Raw genomic sequence first — 19,028 nt, 5'->3', positions numbered from 1 at the left:
AAAACTTGCTGCGATATTTTTTATTACTGAAATTTACACACCATATATCGTTACACGTCAACACCTCAGGTTATTATATTCATTGATTTTGATTTTATACAGTATTTGAATATTTGAACCAATAAAGAATATGATAGAAAAAAAAATTTATAAATTTATGCAGAAGACCCGAGTAATTTTTTTTATGTATGGTTTTACTCTTTCATCATAGTTTACTCTATTTACATAACATATAGATTGTATTTTATATTGAAACTAAATTAAAACTTGTTTTCTGATTAGTACGTTATCATTCTAATATACTTAATGACACCTGATAATCTGTATGGAATATTTTAGGTGTCAAGTTGCATGGTACGAATTTACCCCCCTCCTTTTGGTCAGGTCATGGCTTCTGTAAAACAGTTATGACCGGCTTATTTCAGAATATTAAATCGGTTATATGTATAGTCGAAATACTGATTTCAGTTTTTATTTGTGAACCTTATGCACGTCTTTATGACTGTTATAGTCAGATAAGTTATGATTTACCGTAGTTCAGTGATCCGTTGTCCAATTGTTCTGTTAACCATGTGTGAAAATTATAATCAGTAACCGTCCATTAGCACAGTTCGAGACACTTAAACTTAGTTTGAGCCCTGCGTTTGGATTTTTAACAATAAAATTTGCAAACCTTATTACTTGGAAAACAAGTGCGTCAAAAAAATAAGAGAAGTAAGACTTACAAAATAATATTTGAACATGAAAATTTAAGTTTTGTGGTCTTTACCTGATATTGCCAGAGTTCAGAGTCGCAATCTAACCTCATGATGTATCACTTTGTAAAATCTTAATTATCGAAGACTGCAAAAACAACCAAAGATGTCAGAGCTTATATCATCCAATCTTATTTCGTATAAAAATGTGGAATTATTGTTAGAAAATCCTCCGTAATGTTGATTTCATAAGATTGGTTTTTGATTTAGATAACTGTCGTTTTCTGCATTAGCCGGAAATTGAGTTTGATCATGAGAAATTACTACAAACATTAAGTCTTGAAAGAAACGGTGCGTAAAATATTTAATTTTTGTATTTTAATTAGTTACGACCATTTCTACACACTAATCATTACATTATTTTCTCACGTGTATAGTATGCTAATACTATATAGTTTCATTTATATCTTTTATACAAGTGTTTTAAGTTAAAAAAAAATGACAAAAAAAATACTGCAATAATCGATGAAGCCAAAATTTGTCTAAAATATACCGAATTCAGAGCTTAAAATAAATGATATGTTCTTTGTATACAATAAAAGTAACAATTTACAAAGCTTTACAGAAAAGTGACATTCCAATATGAACATCAGTTTATCAAATTTTTGCGACGTACGTCAAGGTATTACAAATAAATGGATAAATGTTAGGTATCTAAATCAATTTGTAAAATTAAACATCTTAATCATGCGTTGAGTTACACACGTCAATGAGTGGCAGGTGGGCGTGATTGTAAATGAAGAAAATTGTAGAAAATTAAATCGATAAGAGTAATTCATCGATTTAGTACATCGCGTTCATTAAAAATAAAGAGTAAAAACATCTTTGGTGCCCCATTTTAACACTGCAGGAATAACGCATTTCAGAGTTAAAAACAAATCATTAAGAAGACGTCGCTACAGCTATGTTTTAAAATATTAATTAGATTAAAAACAAGTTCAGCCTGTTGCTGTATTAGCTTATCTTCTAGAAGATTTTCTTCTACCTGTAGATCGTTTGGTGCGTCGATTCTTGGACCTCGCCGTATGTAGCCATGGTAAAGAGAATTCACTGCAATTCAAACAGTAATTGAATTTTAACAAGGTAATGTATACTTTAGACCAATGTTTTTGTTTTTGCACAGATTAATTGTCAGTCTGAGTCTAGATGAATGATTGCAGTTAAGTCGTACAATCTAGGGTCGCTACTGACACTATATTTGAAATCAAAACTATTTCTAGCATCACAAGGTAACTTACGTTGGGGTAAAGGTGGGAATGGGCACACCAAACGCTGTAACTGGCAGTCGTGAATCAACTTGAAGTCCCTGAATTTGCTCTGGTTCTGGCCACAATGTGCTTACTGCTTCTTCTGCCGGTAACGTTGGACATGGTCCGGTGTGATTCGTATTATAACATGTTGCCTGATGATTTTGACGTTCCTGTCTTTGTTTTAGCTTCTCGATATGCCTTTGTTCCCTGCAAAACAAAATTGAATGTTACAAAAAAAAAAAAGAAACTTACCGTAGGTACATAATTTCAAAGTAGGAAAATATTCCAGCCACTTACCTTATCCTCTGAAAATCCCATCTCTTTCGACGCCTTTCATCATTTTCCAACTTCAGATGTCTCTTGTTAAATATTTCGTCATCCAAGTTCTCTGTTCCCTCCATTGTGTAACAGCTGGTGTAAACTTTAACCCTCCAGTTTGGGACTTCTAGGGAAGCACTATTATCTGAAGGCACGGGTTCCGACAGACTTAACGTGTAGTTGGGTTCACCTATGGATGTAAAATAATGTTCTTCTGTTGTTAGAAAGGATTCCTTTTTAGTAATGGATTTTCCCTTTTTATCCGTCTTCTTAACATTCTCGTGAGTCACACTCTTGTTATCTGGTATCGTGGAAGTTGTATCGTTGCTGACTGTAGATGAGCAAGATACTCCTCTCTTGCGTTTCCCAATGGACGTTGTACTAGATTCGGACTTTCTTTTCTTCTTAATTTCCCAATCATGTCGAGAGTCGCTACTCGATTCTTGTCGAAAAGTTTCATGCTTGGATTCATTCTTGACATGATTTTCACTCGACTCTTGTTTGACCGTAGTTATACCTCCGCTTGTGTTCAAACGTATTTTAAAACTCTCGCTGTACGGAGGACTGCTGTTTTCGGATTCGGTATTCCTCTGATGATCACTAGTGGATGCCGCATTTGGCGAATTCAGACTCGTAGGAGAACAGGCCCCGGTGTGATCAGGTACTATAGAATTTTCAGTTACATCTGACCGTAGTTTTTGTAGATTGACTCGTCTGTCCATCCGTTCCAAACGCAACTTCAGCTAAAATACAAATAATTAAGATGTGGTAGGAAATATTAGTTTTGAGCAGGAATGAGAACTTTCAATCAACAGAAGTTGAATTTTCAGTAGGTTCGACAAAGTTATTCAAATTAAGGTATTCAAATATTCCGCGTGAAACGCTATCGGTACTGAGTGAGAGTACATTACCGACAGAGCAATGTCATCGGAAATGCGTCAGAGAGTGAATTGTAATGTGTATAAATATATGTGATTACAACGCCACCCAACGGCAGGTACACGAAGCACGACCTTGACGGTGAAGCGAGATTATTGAATGACATTTCAGCATGTGCGTGACAACTTTGTTGTCCGAAGCATGTTTAGCGACATGGAGCGTCACTTGTAGGGAAATAGCGATACGCTTATATCTCTGTACATAAATACTGACATATCAATTAGTACGAGTGAACGTCTGCGTATATACCGTTTCATTCTCCTGCCTTAGAGCCGCTAATAGTTTATCCTTGGTAACGATTTGCTCGGATTGTTGTTGTATCAGGTCCAGATGTAAAAGTAGTAGTTCTTTGAGGTGCTTGACCTCGGTGAGGTCATGGTGACGAGCCTCGTTGCCGCGGAGGGGGCTGACACCGAGTGCCGATGTCGCCGGGGCACCGCCGTCTGTCATACTCGCGTACATGTGGTCGAAGTCGCAAGGGAAGCTTAATATGCCCGCCTTGCTATCCTCGGCAGTGGTTTGGAACTCGTTTTGCCTCGCGTTAGTTGATAAATGTTCGCTCATTGCTGCAACCATGTTGTATGCCGCACGAGCCGCGGCCGCGTTAACTCCACTAGCCGTAGTTCCAGGTGCCGTACGCAGTTCCCGAAAATCCACGCTCCCAGTGTTTTCACCATTTATTACTGGCGAGGTGTTTGACATTTTCCCTCCGTGACAACCTCGTTAAGAACTTTCCTGATCATTTGTGGCCGCAGTGAGCGTACCACGCGCCCAATCACACTCATTAAACAATCTTACGGGCACACCGATGATCTTTTCACTCTACAAAATAGACAAACGCTCGCGATATCACTCTCAATTTTAACCCTGGCTCGAGATGTTTACTGACAAAACTCCGCCGACAGCGTTCTCACACTAGAGACACCAAGCGTACGCGGCTCGAAACAGTCCAACGATTTCCCGCCATTGCAACCACGTGATTTCCGTACCCGTCAATCACGGCTAGCCCCGTTTATTTGAATCTATCCAACAAGGTTTTTCCCGCTCTCCGCGTCTACGAATAATTGTAACGAATGGACAACCTATTTGGTATGTTGATCGTACTCTCGAAAGCCTGGAGGAAAAAAATACTACGGATATTACTTTTGATAGAAATTTTACAGCAAAATAAATCATCGACTGCTGAGAAGCATGTTCACCGATAGCTTCGCGTAGGGTGCAGCACATTTCAGATCAGCAATCTTTAACGCGATGTTTTTATTAATCGATTATGCCGCACTTTAATGAGTAATTATTAAACTCATTACTATATAAGACACAATTAGTATAATTTAGGTGGAAAAATTACATTTATAAGATAGCGATATCATAGGTCTTCAAGTTAGTTTATTAAAAAGTATCAAAAAATTAACGTTCGCCGTATGGACGGTTCACCGGCGTTGTCTTATAATAACAAAAGATATGAAAATATTGAAGCGTCAATAAATAAATAAATCGGTAAGACACCTGGCAGGGGGTTGGAATTTTTCTCGCCCTGAATAATTGTGAGTGTAATAATTTTCATTGACTATAACCTCACTCCGTTCATTAGTGCTTTACATGAGTTTCATGTCGCAGTAAATCAGTGTTGTTTTGCGAATATGGTAAGTGAATTCGCTAGCATGTTCACTGCAATACGTGCAACCTTTGTTGAAAATATTTTTCAAATCGATATCCGTCCGAAATATTGCTTTTCGAATAACTGTCTCAATTACCAATATTGAAATAGCTATCGCAGATATCAAATATCAGATTATTTCACTTACATTACTAAGACATGGTTTAAATTTATTTTTCAATCAACCACATATGCGCCAGAGAGAAGCCTGACGTTTCTGAATGTTATAGATTAGATATTTTTTTTGTTTTGAGCTTCCGGAAAAAATCAATGATTCGCAATTAGAATCTTCCTAGTTCGTAACTGACCCAGTACAACAAAGAAAATAGATTTCACTTTTGAAAAACCAGGAAGTGAAAAACTGAAACGAGGCAATTCCGTCGGTTAGTATGGAGTGCGGCATTGCCATTCGGAAATTCAATCAACGCGGAAAACGAGCCGCCGATAAAACAGGGTTAAATCAGTGTGGCCAAGTGCCGCCGGTAGTGACCGGCGGGATCGGTGTGACTACATTTCGCCATTCTGTTCCTCCGGTCTTTCGTATCCTTTCACATTTCACAGTTACAAACTGTGATTACGAATTTCGGCTGGCTTACTCCGTTGGGTTTACCTTTACCAAAACTCTGTGATAGATGAGATAAAATAAGAAAAGTTTTGCCGCTTGTGAAATTTAGTATTTAAAAATCATTCGTTATGGCTGATTCTTCTTACGAGAAAGGATTAACCGAGTTATCCAAGATGAAGGTATGTGCATACATACTTTATTATTATTTCACGCGGCGATTGTATATTTGATATTGACGTTAACCTCAAACAAATTCAACCATTTTATTGCACCTTGAATGATTATATTTTGTAGAAAATTTACTTTCAGTTCTGTCATTTGAATAGTAATATGTTTTATGTTTCAAACATCAAACCTTCGTCATCCCGAAATTTGTCAAATTACTGAACACGTTTTGCCTCGAAGATGCACAAATCAAACTTTAAGAATTCCAGTAATTCAAGTCATAAAGATCGTTTACTGTAAAGAATGGTACTCCAATCCTTTATGGATTGAACTGTGCCAGGTTTTATTTACAACGTTGATTATAGATTTTTTCGAAATTTCAATACAATTTCCCAACCACTCATTACTTGAGAGTTACTTAATTATATCGAAGAATGATTTTCATGCATCAGTTGGTAATATTCATTTCAGGTAGCAGATCTAAAGTTAGAGTTGAAGCAACGAGGACTGCCCACGACTGGAAATAAAACCGAGCTAGTAGAACGACTTCAATTAGCAATGCATGGAGGTAAGATTATGAAAATGTGAACCAGAATCGTCGGCTTGATTACAGGCTACTCTGGATTAATGAATTGCGTTAAAAAAAGACTCAATAGTTGACCACTATCGATATTTTGTTTCTTAGATTCGACTTTATCACTTGATGAGACTACAGATGAAATATTGGATGAGGATGCTGTTCTCGGAGTAAGTAATATTATTTACGACAATCTATCTTTCAGAAACGTTGGTAATATTTCGAATATAAGATAGTGAAATGTATTGGTTTATTATGTTTCCTCTTGAAAATAATAATGCATTTAGGTATGAATCAAGTCCACACGACATCTGTTCTAGTTCTTATAAATGAATATGTGATTGCAGGATGAAGAGATAGAGGAGCTTTCTAGCAAACCTGACTCACAGGAAGTGGGTGAAAAGCGAAAATTGTCCACAGAAAGTAACTCTGGGAATTCCAAAAAAATAGTACTAAATCGCAATCCAATACTCGAAGACATCCAAAGCGAACTGATTGGAAAAGAGAACAATAATAAATCAGATACAAGTGAACCTGAAAAAAAAGTCATCAAGCTTTCTCAGCTCGGTGTTAAGGAGGTGAAAATGATAGCTATACGTTTCTTGTGATTGTCATCTACCTGCATGTTTAACTGAAATTTGCAGCTTCTAAATATCGTCGTCTATTTCACTTGTTGAAAAATGATTGATTCTGCAAATTTTATACTCTGTCCATCCACCATCTGATTATCATCGTTTTTTAACAGAGACTGGAAATGAGAGCTAAGAAATTTGGCGTACCTCTATCTGAGTCTGCAAAGAAAGAAGCTAGGTCAGCCAGGTTTAATTCAAACACTCAGAATAGTAAGTCAGCAGCATCTATAAACGTTCCAGTGGTAAGTTTTGGACTAAATCACCTTGGTAGTTAAGTTCGTGGAACACTTATGACTTGGGAACAATTTAAAAATCTCGTAAAAAATTAATTTCAGCATACGACCTTTGAGGTGCTGAAAAAGAGAGCTGAAAGGTTTGGCGCTTCAGTTTCTAGTGTGATGGAAAAAGTACGTGTCAGCTTTTTAATTCATGCAGTCTATCGGTTACTATGAAATGCCATTGAAATGAATCAAGTAATTTATTGTTTCCAGGCTGAAATGGAGTCGCGAATAGAAAAGAGGCGAGCGAGATTTGGCGAGGTTAAGCCGATCGAAAAACCCGTAAAAAAAATTAAGATAGTAAAATGATACTCAATTTCATACACCCAGATGATACTTTAGGTTAAGGTTATTTTAAGAATTTATTTTTCAATGAAACCAACAATCAAACAGTCATTAAAAAGTAGACGATATTTTCAATATTCAGTATGGGTTGAAAATATTTACATTTTTTGATTCATCAATTTCTAATAGAGATTTACTTATTAAATTTTTAAAAATAAGAATATCAGATCAAATTATAGCATTGGCGATTTTTTCATCGCCAAACAACATTATTGATGTATAATTCCCAAATTATGGAATCCCTGAAAATAAATGTTATTCATAGGAAAAGAATTTCAGAGGCTCCTATAAAATTAAAATAACCTGTTGATCGCTGGCACAAAAATGTGCTTGCATTGAGTGAAACATTGATTCTACATTGGGAACCCCTGAAAAATTAATACCATTTTTCCATACACACATTTTACCTGAGGTTACAATCACAATTTCTTTAAATCTGTAACTTGAGGTCCTAAATTTGTATTCGTAATTATTGAGGAATAATGTAAACCCTGCATATTTCGATACGATTCATTCACATATTTACTAAACTTCTAATAGTATTCTGGAAGACTTGGGCCTCACTTTAAAATCAACTCAATATTTTGATGAAAATTTATCCGTTCATGCGTACATGTATTAGTATTTACAAAATATTTCAACCTAAGTACAATGCAGATGTTGCTAAATCGACACAGCACATCTGAAGCCGAGATTGCCAGCAGAAGTATCAGGCGTGTTTTGACTGCGCGCGGCACACCTGTATCTGTAGCAGTAACTCTCATGACACAGATACGAACCTCCTTTTTTAACTTTGTCCGTACCACTTGGCGGTCCGACCTGCAAAACATTGATTGATTTCAAATTTAACCGCAATTATTGCACATACGCGTGGAAGGAAGGCGCTTTGCATAAACCACTAAGGATATTAGCACTCGGAATTGTGTATCTTTACTTAGCACAATCATTTAGCAATAAGTCACAGCTTTTTGTGATCCTTTTCAATTGCAACATTCCTGTGTTAGAATAGAATTCCTTTTTGCAAGGGTATCGGGTGTATGTTATTAGAGCAAAGTTATACTTACAGGATTTTTTTCAGGTTTATCACTGTGTTCAGTTACCCACCAATCGGAAGTCCATTCCCAGACATTTCCAACCATATTATAAAGTTCGTAACCATTTGGTGGAAATTCTGTGATTGGTGCTGTCCCCTCGAATCCATCTTCAGCACTATTATTGCTAGGAAAAACTCCTTGCCAAATGTTGGTCCTGTATGGAATAATTTAATTAAAATGCTATACTAGTAATAAGATTAAAGAAATAATTAATAAGTAACAAGTTTCCTAAAAGAATCATGTAAATGTGTTGTGTGTATTTCGTCAAAAAAACAAAAATAAGCACTTGACAATGATTTATCATTTAAAAATGAATGTGTGTCGCCGAATCTGAGGAATGAGATGAAATAAAAATTAAACAAGTAATCGTAATTCCAGTACCAGCTTACCTGTGTTGATTCTTTGGAGTGAGGCGGTTACCCCAAGGGAAAAGACGTTCAGTTACAAGTCCACCTCGGCACGCAACTTCCCATTCAGCTTCCGTAGGCAGCCGTTTGCCTCGCCATTTACAAAAGGCTGTGGCGTCGTTCCAAGACACGTGAATCACAGGATGATCCATTCTGCCTGTCATGGTGAACGTGTTTAAGATTGTAACTATCGAAGCACGTCTACTTCTTACCAATTTTCTTGGCCTACCCATGTATAGAAAAAATTCTCACCCAGTATGTCGGAATCAGGACCCTCAGGATGACGCCAGTTGCAGTTCTTGACCGGTAGCCACCAAGGTGCCTGAGCAACCGCCTCGTCGATCTTAGACTTTGTTTCCTCGCTCAATAATCCCTCAAATACAAAGGAATCCCCAAATTTCTCAGCCTCTGTTTGATGTCCCGTAGCCTTTGCAAACTCCTCGAAATCTTTGTTGCTAACTTCGTAAACGTCAATGTAGAAATCGTCCAGGGTTACGTTTCGTCTCGGACCCTCACCGTCGGCCACGAATATCGGTTGGTTTGTACCGACGGCAAAGATGCCGGAATTTATCATCGCCATTCCATCGTGAACGTTAATTCTCCGTTCGTACTTATCCTCTTTAACATTGCAAGCCTCACTCTCACCGGCGGAACAGTAACCTTCCGTTTCGCCGCCCTGATCGTCGTTTGTTTTTCGATTCAATACTTTACCGCATTTGCAATCCGTTCCTTCAGGTTCTGCAGCATTGATAAGGAAAGTACAGTGGATTAAAACTGCTACAAAGACGACACGCATTTTCTCAAAACAATTGACTAACGTCAACTACACCCCTTTTTGACGTTTCGAATGGAGATCGTCGTCGCCGCTGTCAATTGTTTAGGGACAAATAATCCTCGATCAATGGCTAACTAAAATTAACCGCGTAGAATTGGGTGATCTACAAACTCGCGTTATCAATGGATTGGACGCATAATCGTCGTGTCGCACGAAGACAGGCGACACTTGGCGAAACGTCAGTTAAAGTTGAAACGGTAACCGCGTGTTAAAATCAGTAAGTACACGGGGCAGGCGAGTTCAGTCGCGTGTGTAAAGTCACAAGAAAGAGTTGAAGCGGGTGAGACGTGGACGTGTCGGGTATAACCTCGATGAGCATATGTCGCGGTTCTGATACCGTTTGGAATACGTGTAGAGATTGTTTGACAGGAACTCATCAATAATGACAGGTAGTCAGAAAACGTCTAAAGTAAAGTTGCTCGTTTGTGCAGCTGGTATTTTCGTGTGCTACTTCTATTTTGGTGTTCTTCAAGAGAAGATAACAAGAGGACAGTATGGAGATGCCGAGAAACCCGAAAAATTCACATTCGCGTTTGCATTGGTTTCTGTCCAATGTCTGCTCAACTACGTGTTTGCCAAAGTTATATTATTGACTGTTATGAAACAGGGCGAAGACTCCACTCGTACAATTTATTATGCTCTTAGTTCGCTTACTTATCTACTCGCTATGGTTTGCAGTACTATGGCTTTGCAATTTGTCAGCTATCCTACTCAGGTCGTCGGCAAGGCTGGGAAACCTATTCCTGTAATGATACTCGGCGTACTGCTCGGAAGGAAGGTGAGATTTCAACTTGTCTATTATTCAAAACTTTCACAGAGTTTGCAATTATTTTTTTACCTATTAATATCAGTATTACTCTGTTGTGTTTGAAGCAACAAGTCTATGATGCACGATCGAAGTCTCTCATTTTTAGTCTCTAGCCAGATTACAACTACTGTAAATATCCCTCTTGTCCATTAATGCATTAATTAGGATTTTTTTGGCAGCAAAAACACGATTCGTTCATGATTTTCTCAACAACATTAGCAATACTGTATTATTTAAGTTTAAGACTGGTTCGTGAGGCAGGAGATGATGAAAAATGAGAAAAATGATGATGACTCGTATCTTGACCTACCCGTGTTGTTCAACTATAAATATTTTTCATTTCTCATTCAAGGTTTATCCATTGAGGAAATACCTGTTCGTGTTACTGATCGTTGTGGGCGTCGCTCTCTTCATGTACAAAGACAACGTGGCAAATGCCAAGCAGACCGAAAGCCAAATGGGCTTTGGGGAATTTTTGATCCTGCTGTCATTGACGATGGATGGACTGACTGGAGCAGTACAGGAAAGAATGCGCTCAGAGCACAAATCTAAATCTGGCCACATGATGCTGAATATGAATTTCTGGTCGTTTATATTCAGCACTTCCATTATCCTAGTGTCAGGAGAACTCGTACAATTCTTGTCATTTATGCAGAGACATCCAAACTGTCTGTGGCATATTGTTTCCTTTTCATTGGCAGGAGCGTTTGGACAATTTTTCATATTCTTAACAGTGTCGGATTTCGGCCCTCTTCCATGCTCCGTTATGACTACTACTAGGAAATTCTTTACTGTATTAGGTTCTGTTCTGTTATTTGGTAACAATTTATTACCCAGACAATGGCTAGCTACGTTTATAGTTTTCTCAGGGTTATTCTTAGACGCTATGTATGGCAAGACTAAACTGCCTATAAAGGAAACTACGGAATGAGTTTAATTATAACATCATAGTATAATAGATGAATTACGTTGGAGGTTCTGAAATTTTGTTCAGTTCATTTTCGTATGAGGCTGAAGTTAGTAACATTAATGCAACGTGACATCAGGGAAAAAATCATTGCTGGACAGTTAGCTTTTCAAAATAATAAGCGAATGTGTTATTTATCATGGTACACTAAATTTTCAATGTTCCCAAAGGTGCAAAATAACGATTTTTCCTAAACATGCATAGTTACAGTAACCTTACCAACTTCGCCCTCATACCTTCTTTAGGTACAATTCATATCGCGACGAAAAGGTGTGTAGAATAGATCAACATCATCAGTGAATAGAAATAACTTTGTAACTCTCCATCAGTGTGGGGCGTTTTTTTAATCAATTGCATTCTGATAAGATTACAAATGTAATTTGTTAGTAGAAGAAAAATCAATACTTATTACATTCTTGATTTGTAATTGAAATTTTCCTAATTACAAATTACAATTGTCATTAGTGATTTTTTCTTTCCACCAAAAACCGTGTGTATATCTCAATCAGTACCTATAAAATTTTAAATTTGGAACATACACTGTTAAAAATTTCCATAAATTTACTACACATTTACTACACAAAAGTGTAGCTGAATAAAAAACTTCGTGTTTTAAAGTGAATTACTAAGTAATCTCATTAAATTTGCAATCAAATTTTGTCATTTTGCTTAACTTGGTTGAAGAAACGCAAAAGCGTATTTTGAATTTACTAAATTATGTAGCACATGTATTATATTTGTAAATTTACTATACATTTGATATACGGTATTTGGAATTTACTAAACACACTGCTAAATTCACATGATAAATGTGTACAGAAAAGAAATTCGATCACAGTCTGTTAATATAGATTTATTGAAATTACAGCACTGATACTTAGCAAATTTACGGTAATGTTACAGTAAATTCGAAAGATTAGTTTTCGAAGAATACTCGAAAAAGGTTCAGCAAATTTACTCCTCCATAAGAGGATAAATCTTCCATTATAATATTAGTAAAGTTCCAACAAACATTTTTAACAGTGTAGTATAGGGAATTACTTGGTTCACAATCTATACATATACGTACAGATTGAGAACCATGTGTATGTATATATATTTCACACAAAATATGCATAATACAGATTATACATCACAACGTTTAGTACAATGCGCTCAAATTCATTTATTTATATGACTGTTTATTTATTTGTACAGTACTTATGGCTGTAGAGTTGTTCCAACATTTCCAACTATAAAGTTTTCCCGATTAACTGTATAAGACTGCTCTTTAAGAAAATTAAATGACAACTATTTTTACATACATGTTTCGATCCCCAAACTACACGTGTATAAAATTATCTCTCAGGCAAACTAACTGAGAGAAAAAAGGAAGAAAAAAAATTGATATGGGTGTAAATATTATAAAAATCTATCACTGCATATCTATACGCATAATGGAATGTTATGTAACAAGGGAATAACTGGCTTTATTCGCGTGGTGCATACAGGATTTTGTTCCCTCCTTAACTGTCGTCACTTTATTGACTTGATATATTATATTCTTTCCCCGCAATGTGCGGGGAGAAAGTATGAGCGGGAATCATACGGTACTTTTGTCCCGCTTTTTCGATCAATAAAATGGCCATTACAATTGAGTCGTGAATAAATATGCTTTCGTTAATATTTTCTCATATAATACTTATATAAAGTATATACATGTAGTTATAAGATATATTAATAAATGAATACCACAAGGAATGATGACTGTTTAATTTTTGTGAAAATTGTTAGTGCATACTCATAAAATAATAATGTAGTTATGTTCACGACATCCGGCAAAGTATTTGAGAAATGAATTCTAAGTAGCAAACAAGCTTGTCTGGGGCTTTTCATCACTTTAGTTGCTCACTTAAAGTTGTTCACTGTAAAACAAATAATTAGCAAAAAGTGGAAGGCCAGCCGTTTCGGAGGTAATTCATTGTCAATCGAACTAACTGAAAGTAAAGCAGAAAGTAAGACTGACATTCAGGGCAAACCGATTTTTCCGTTCTAGAGCTCACGAAACCTAAAGACATCGCAGACGTAGCAAAAGTCACTTTTCGGCCACAAGCAAGACTTCCATGATCACTGTTCACACACGAACGAGCTCCCAATAGTATTAGTGTAACGTTTATTTGAGCAAATATTGTTACAAGTGCTGACCTCAATTAAATACCTTATTTAGCCCAAGTCTATGAATAATGACTTAACTAAAGTAGGCTTCGGCTATTTTACCTATTAGACAATTATCAGGGAGGCTCGAGAAGCAAGAAATAAAAATATCAAGAAATTTCAAGATCGATTTCCTCGTATATCATCGCGTGAAAATACCATGCAGGATATTTTGCATTGGCTGATGGTATAATCTGACCCTTTCATCACAAACTTGAGGAAAATAAATCAAAAGAAATTGAAACAGTTGTCGTCGGAAGCCATTCTACTGCGGGCGAAGTTAAGTATTGCAAATGAATATCTTCATCCGGATTTTTTTAATTTGTAATAATAAAGACTTTGTTTACCATGTTACGGGAAAATAATTATTATTCCTCAAATTTCCGAATTTATTTTCTAATCTATTACAACAGCCGCTTCGAAAAAATATTTTCACTCCACCACATAATAATTTCGAATTTTGTTTTCTCAAATTTTCATATTATATTCGTAATCAGCAACCCCAAAAATGTTATTATACTAAATTTGGCAAAATTCCGGATAATACCCTGATTTATAGCCACGATTTTGCGAATATTCTCCATTGCGTGTCGCCCTAAAATTTCTTTCAACAGATTCACGATGTACGAAAAAGACAACACTTATCGTATAGTCGCAACAACATTCTTTAGATTTTTACAAGGGATCGTAAAAAATTAGGAATTTTGGCTAATAATTCTTCAACGCGCACATAGTTTATATTTCTTTTTCCACTTGTTAGGAATGGAGAGAATCGCGGCGTATAACTACTTACTTAGGTAAATATGAATGCGAATTCGTGTTATTCTCGTTCCGAGCTGTACTTACCAACCGCAGCCCGTATTTATTGGTATATCATTTCGTATAATTGTCTCACAATCAGCCATAGGTGTATTGTTGCGTAATTCTATGTGCATGAAATAACGAAATTTTTCGTTCATCGGGCAGATTTTTTTTCTGCTGATTGTGTTTCTTGTTATAACTACATGTTATTAGCCTCACACCAAATCACATGAAATATTCTCCAATTGAGAAAACAAGAGTCCCCATTCAGTCGTGCAATTATCGGATGTATCGTACTTTCGACGATATATAAAGTATCGTAATGAGAGTAGGAAACGCTGATATTTTTAAGAGGTCACTTGCCTGTTTTGATTATATTATTCACCCTGAGATTATCATTTTTTTTTTTTAACTCAATGTAAGAAATATCGTCAAAAGTACGATATGTCCGAAAATCAGGAATTTTTCCTTCGGAAAAGTGTCTCGGTTTAAATGTGACAATAATATCAGGTCAGTTCTGATAGCAGAAGTTCCCCTCAAAATTAAAAGTGCTTAAATAGAGATATTTGTCATATTCTGAAGTGCATACTATTTTTCATTTGCAATAAAAAATAGCTAGAGTACTTGATCAATACTGTCTTATTTTAAACATGTAAAACGTCGTTTTACCATTTAAATACATACTGAAATTGAAAGCATTTCAAATACTACCAATTGTCTTGTCGCTAACGCGTGTTGCCTTGATGGAGAAAACTTACATCGCTTCAGTAACTAATTATACAGTATTGGATTGTGTGTTTATGAAAATGACGGGGTTAGGCGCGGTTAGGGCTGCACTCGGCAACACGTAAATGTCATTAACGTAATCTTTGTTCATTAGTTCAGGTAGATTCAGGAATGTGCTTTGTCTATATAAGAAGTTGCCCGAGTAATGCCACCTTAGTTTGATCCAGTACCTGAGGTTTATTGCGTTTCATTACCGATCTGTAGGTAATTAGTGGGCTCAGTTTTTCGCCGCAACGACGATAAAATGTCTACGGTTATTTACGGTCTTGTTATAACGTTATTTATTTTTGGCAAATCGATGGTGAGTTTTTATTTTGCGTGCGCCCGTTCTACTCGTTGCTGCGAATTCCAACTTTGATGCGTGGTGTTTAGCTTTCTGCTCCTATTCCAATTTTCTTTCGTTACGAAAATTTTTATACGGGATTGAATTTTTTTCTCTCCTTTGCTACGCTATTCAAATTTTTTAGGAATGCACTTTTTGACTGTCGTATTGACTCATTTTTATTTCAATCCTTTTTTTCGTCAAGATCGGAAATTTCGTATCTTAATTGAGACCTTAATCATGTGAATCATACTTTTAACAGGCAGATGATGGACTGGCCGAAATGATGAAAATGCTACACGACACATGCGTCGGAGAGACAGGCGTCGCTGAGGGTAAATGAGCTTGTGTGATTAAACAGTTTGCTGATAATTTCGCTTTGTATTATCGTATCACCAAATTGTCATCTATATTTTCCTTTTACAGACGTGGTCATCGCGGCCAAAGCCGGTAATTTTGCGGAAGATCCGAAGTTGAAGGTAAGCAATAATTTGTGGTCCAGCTAGTAGGCTGATTCATTTCTGAAAAATGTTTCTTTGTGAGGCAAATCGAAATGAGAGAAAATCTGGCCTTCGCCTCAATATTCAAAATTATTTTTTAAAGCGAAGCGAAGTGAATAAAAATAGAAATGGTAATGGTTTTCAGGTGAAAAAGTTTTCATTGATCACATGAAAAAATTTAATTACTAAAAATGTGTTCAAAATTTGCGAAAATTAATTATGGAGGCCCCTATTATCTGGGGGCTCTGGGGTGCCTCCCTTGTCACCCTGCACTAAATCCCACCCGATGATTATTTTCCATCAAATTGTAAGTGTTGTATAGTAATTTCAATCTAACCCCAAGAGATTGTTTTATATTTCTATTGCAATTCGCTTATGGTAATTACAACGATTCTGTTTCAGTGTTTCATGCTGTGCCTGTTGAATGAAGTTTCTGCTGTAAGTGAATTTTGTTATTTTTATCAATTATAGAATATAGAGTTATATATGAATGAAATTTCGTTAGTTTTTTGGAAATTTATAACACGAACAGAAATTGAGATAAAAATCAAATAATTGCGGGCTATTTTTTATAAATCAAAAGCTGTCATTGAAAAAAAAAAAAATGGAACAATGAAGAATTTCGAGGGTCAATGATTCGATCAGTTCCAATGCGAAAGACTTACATGAGCATGGTTACAAATAATTTTTGACTGAGTTCGTACAATTTTGTGTGACTTCCAATCCTTTCAAGTACAGATTTCGCGTAGGATTGCAGGTATTGTCAGTTTACTTCAAGTCATTTCGTATGGTTCAGAATTCTTACCCACCGATTTCATTGCGAAATAACTTCTTTAACACAACAGTCATTAAAAGACATTTCTTTATTAGCCACCTTTTTTTGTTCATAATAGTGTTTTACACCACGCAATGAACGAAAACTTCAAAAACATGTAGCAAGATCGTTTTTCCAATAATAACCCAGTATAAATCCATTTCACGCCGTAGCTACAGCCATTGAGTAGCGCGGGAAAAAGCTCACAGAATTTCGCTAAGTTCGATTGATCCTGTTACTAATTTCTGGACTATTTCCAATGAAAAAGAAAAAAATTAAAAAAATATGACAACTGATCGATTCGAAAATCGAAAATCCGCATCACTTATAGTGAGACGTTTGCTGTAACCCCCAAAACGCTATCTACTATAATTGTTCCGTGTCCAGTTTGATGACGGCGAGATCGACATAGAAACACTCATCGCAATAATACCCGAATCCATGGCGGCCCAGGTTGAGCCAATAATTCGAAACTGTGGAGTAATCAGTGAGTATATTAAATGATATCCGCTGTAATCGGAGGTCTAGCTAAATACATCACCATTAAAAGCTTATTAAAGTAGGGAAGTTTGATACAATTTTTTAAATTCATGTTTTACACTAGTTTAGGAAAGAATAATTTTGTCATTAAAATTATTATCTTTCTTCATTTGGTAAACAAAGTTAAAGCAAATTGTCAGCAGGTTGAAAAAGATACTGTCTGACGTCACCCATACGAAAGTATATGGACATGTAATATATGTACTTGTAAAAAAAACACCATCATTTAATAACACGTAACTTTTACAATTATCGTTTGTAACCGAAGTGAAAATATACTATCAAATTATTTTGAAAAATTCTACTTTATGCACCCGTACGAAAACTTGGAATGTTTGTGCCACGAAACTTCCCGACCATGTTTCTTCTTTCCTTTTGCAGAGGGTTCCGATGATTGTGATACGGCGTTCCTGACGAACAAGTGTTGGTACAATGAAAATCCAGCTGTAAGTATGATGATTGGCGGAGGATCGAATTTTGTAATTTTTATTGCTGCGGAACGTAAAATAGGCAAGTAAGAACAAATAATTACGCTTTTCTCATTTGTTTTCAGTTATACGCGGATTTATAATTTCGTTGGGCTCGCAGTAATTTCCAGGAGTCCCCTTCAAAGGAGAAAAACCTTGCTGTGTTCGGCATAGACATACTACATGTTTTCAATCAAGCATTTTTTGGTGAAATGACAAATTTTTTAATGTAACGATATACCCCAACATGTTAATTAATGCAGCTGTCCTAAACATCCGTGCATATCAGTTCTCAAAATTTACAGCATATAGCATATACCCATGTATATGCACATATGTAAGATCTTGTAATGATTTCAGAAAATAACGCCCCCATATTTCCAATTTGAATTAGCACTTCGTAACTATATTGGCAATGTATAACTCTTTTGGCAATAAAGAAGAAGACAAATGTTTACCAAAGAATTCAATGAGAACTTGCAATCGGAAAAGCGGCTTTTCCGCATATTTGAGTTTATTCTGTCGTTCTGTAATAACAGCACACTGGTCAGTCATAATACCTACAAGTAAAAATATTGTCGCCGAATACCGATTCAAATAATATCTTGGAAAAATACTGTAAATGTTTCAATTGTGAGCGCCTCACTGTAGGCAATTTCTGTAACAGTTCTGTAATCCGTAAATATTTGATAATGGTCAACGAAGCTATCAAGGGGTCTAGAAGATGGCGCCACGTTGGCGGGAATATAAGGAACTGATTGTGCCGCCAGGTAATGAGCGGGAAAATCAAGTTATAGAAACAGCTGCGATGTTGAATTAACAACAATGGTATTGGGATGATTAAATGTCGGTGTGCTGGGTTGTTTGGAAGATTCGGACCTAGGCACAATGTCTACGTTAATAATTCAGAAAATCTGCACTCCTTATAAACGAGATAAGGCCCGTTCGCAAAAAGGCCCTCGATTTATTCCAACAATTCAAAATTTCACAAGGCTGCGGAAAAAATACGGAAT

The 19,028-nt window shown here is 36.2% G+C and overlaps 5 protein-coding genes across 6 annotated transcripts; 3 read left to right on the top strand and 2 right to left on the bottom strand.

Moving 5' to 3' along the window:
* Positions 1-532: 532 nt before the first annotated feature.
* LOC124409773 (male-specific lethal 1 homolog) lies at positions 533-4,167 on the bottom strand. Its single transcript, XM_046887603.1, has 4 exons — positions 3,512-4,167; positions 2,303-3,066; positions 1,994-2,212; positions 533-1,805 (listed from the first exon to the last, which is right to left on the bottom strand). Exons 1-4 carry the CDS (start codon positions 3,962-3,964, stop codon positions 1,715-1,717), a joined length of 1,527 nt encoding a protein of 508 aa, XP_046743559.1. The 5' UTR covers positions 3,965-4,167; the 3' UTR covers positions 533-1,714.
* A 1,261-nt stretch (positions 4,168-5,428) lies between these two features.
* On the top strand, positions 5,429-7,628 carry LOC124409777 (SAP domain-containing ribonucleoprotein). The gene is made up of 7 exons (XM_046887607.1): positions 5,429-5,663; positions 6,121-6,217; positions 6,335-6,396; positions 6,574-6,804; positions 6,972-7,100; positions 7,194-7,265; positions 7,350-7,628. Exons 1-7 carry the CDS (start codon positions 5,613-5,615, stop codon positions 7,443-7,445), a joined length of 738 nt encoding a protein of 245 aa, XP_046743563.1. The 5' UTR covers positions 5,429-5,612; the 3' UTR covers positions 7,446-7,628.
* Positions 7,629-7,686: 58 nt separating this feature from the next.
* On the bottom strand, positions 7,687-9,851 carry LOC124409775 (formylglycine-generating enzyme). The gene is made up of 4 exons (XM_046887605.1): positions 9,235-9,851; positions 8,965-9,139; positions 8,546-8,729; positions 7,687-8,300 (listed from the first exon to the last, which is right to left on the bottom strand). The coding sequence occupies exons 1-4, from the start codon at positions 9,776-9,778 to the stop codon at positions 8,145-8,147; spliced, it is 1,059 nt and encodes a 352-aa protein (XP_046743561.1). The 5' UTR covers positions 9,779-9,851; the 3' UTR covers positions 7,687-8,144.
* Positions 9,845-11,920, top strand: LOC124409776 (solute carrier family 35 member B1). The gene is made up of 2 exons (XM_046887606.1): positions 9,845-10,595; positions 10,978-11,920. The coding sequence occupies exons 1-2, from the start codon at positions 10,200-10,202 to the stop codon at positions 11,554-11,556; spliced, it is 975 nt and encodes a 324-aa protein (XP_046743562.1). The 5' UTR covers positions 9,845-10,199; the 3' UTR covers positions 11,557-11,920.
* Positions 11,921-15,516: 3,596 nt separating this feature from the next.
* Positions 15,517-18,374, top strand: LOC124409779 (general odorant-binding protein 83a-like). Of its 2 annotated transcripts, XM_046887612.1 has the most exons (7): positions 15,517-15,673; positions 15,957-16,029; positions 16,121-16,173; positions 16,597-16,632; positions 17,396-17,495; positions 17,930-17,994; positions 18,102-18,374. In XM_046887612.1, exons 1-7 carry the CDS (start codon positions 15,617-15,619, stop codon positions 18,117-18,119), a joined length of 402 nt encoding a protein of 133 aa, XP_046743568.1. In that variant the 5' UTR covers positions 15,517-15,616; the 3' UTR covers positions 18,120-18,374. The 2 variants fall into 2 exon arrangements, with proteins under 2 accessions (XP_046743568.1, XP_046743567.1); XM_046887611.1 differs by having other exon boundaries at positions 17,930-18,374.
* The last annotated feature ends 654 nt before the right edge of the window (positions 18,375-19,028 follow it).

This window comes from Diprion similis, chromosome 8, assembly GCF_021155765.1.
Source record: "Diprion similis isolate iyDipSimi1 chromosome 8, iyDipSimi1.1, whole genome shotgun sequence".
Classification (NCBI taxonomy): domain Eukaryota; kingdom Metazoa; phylum Arthropoda; class Insecta; order Hymenoptera; family Diprionidae; genus Diprion; species Diprion similis.
This window is presented reverse-complemented; position numbering and strand designations above follow the sequence as displayed.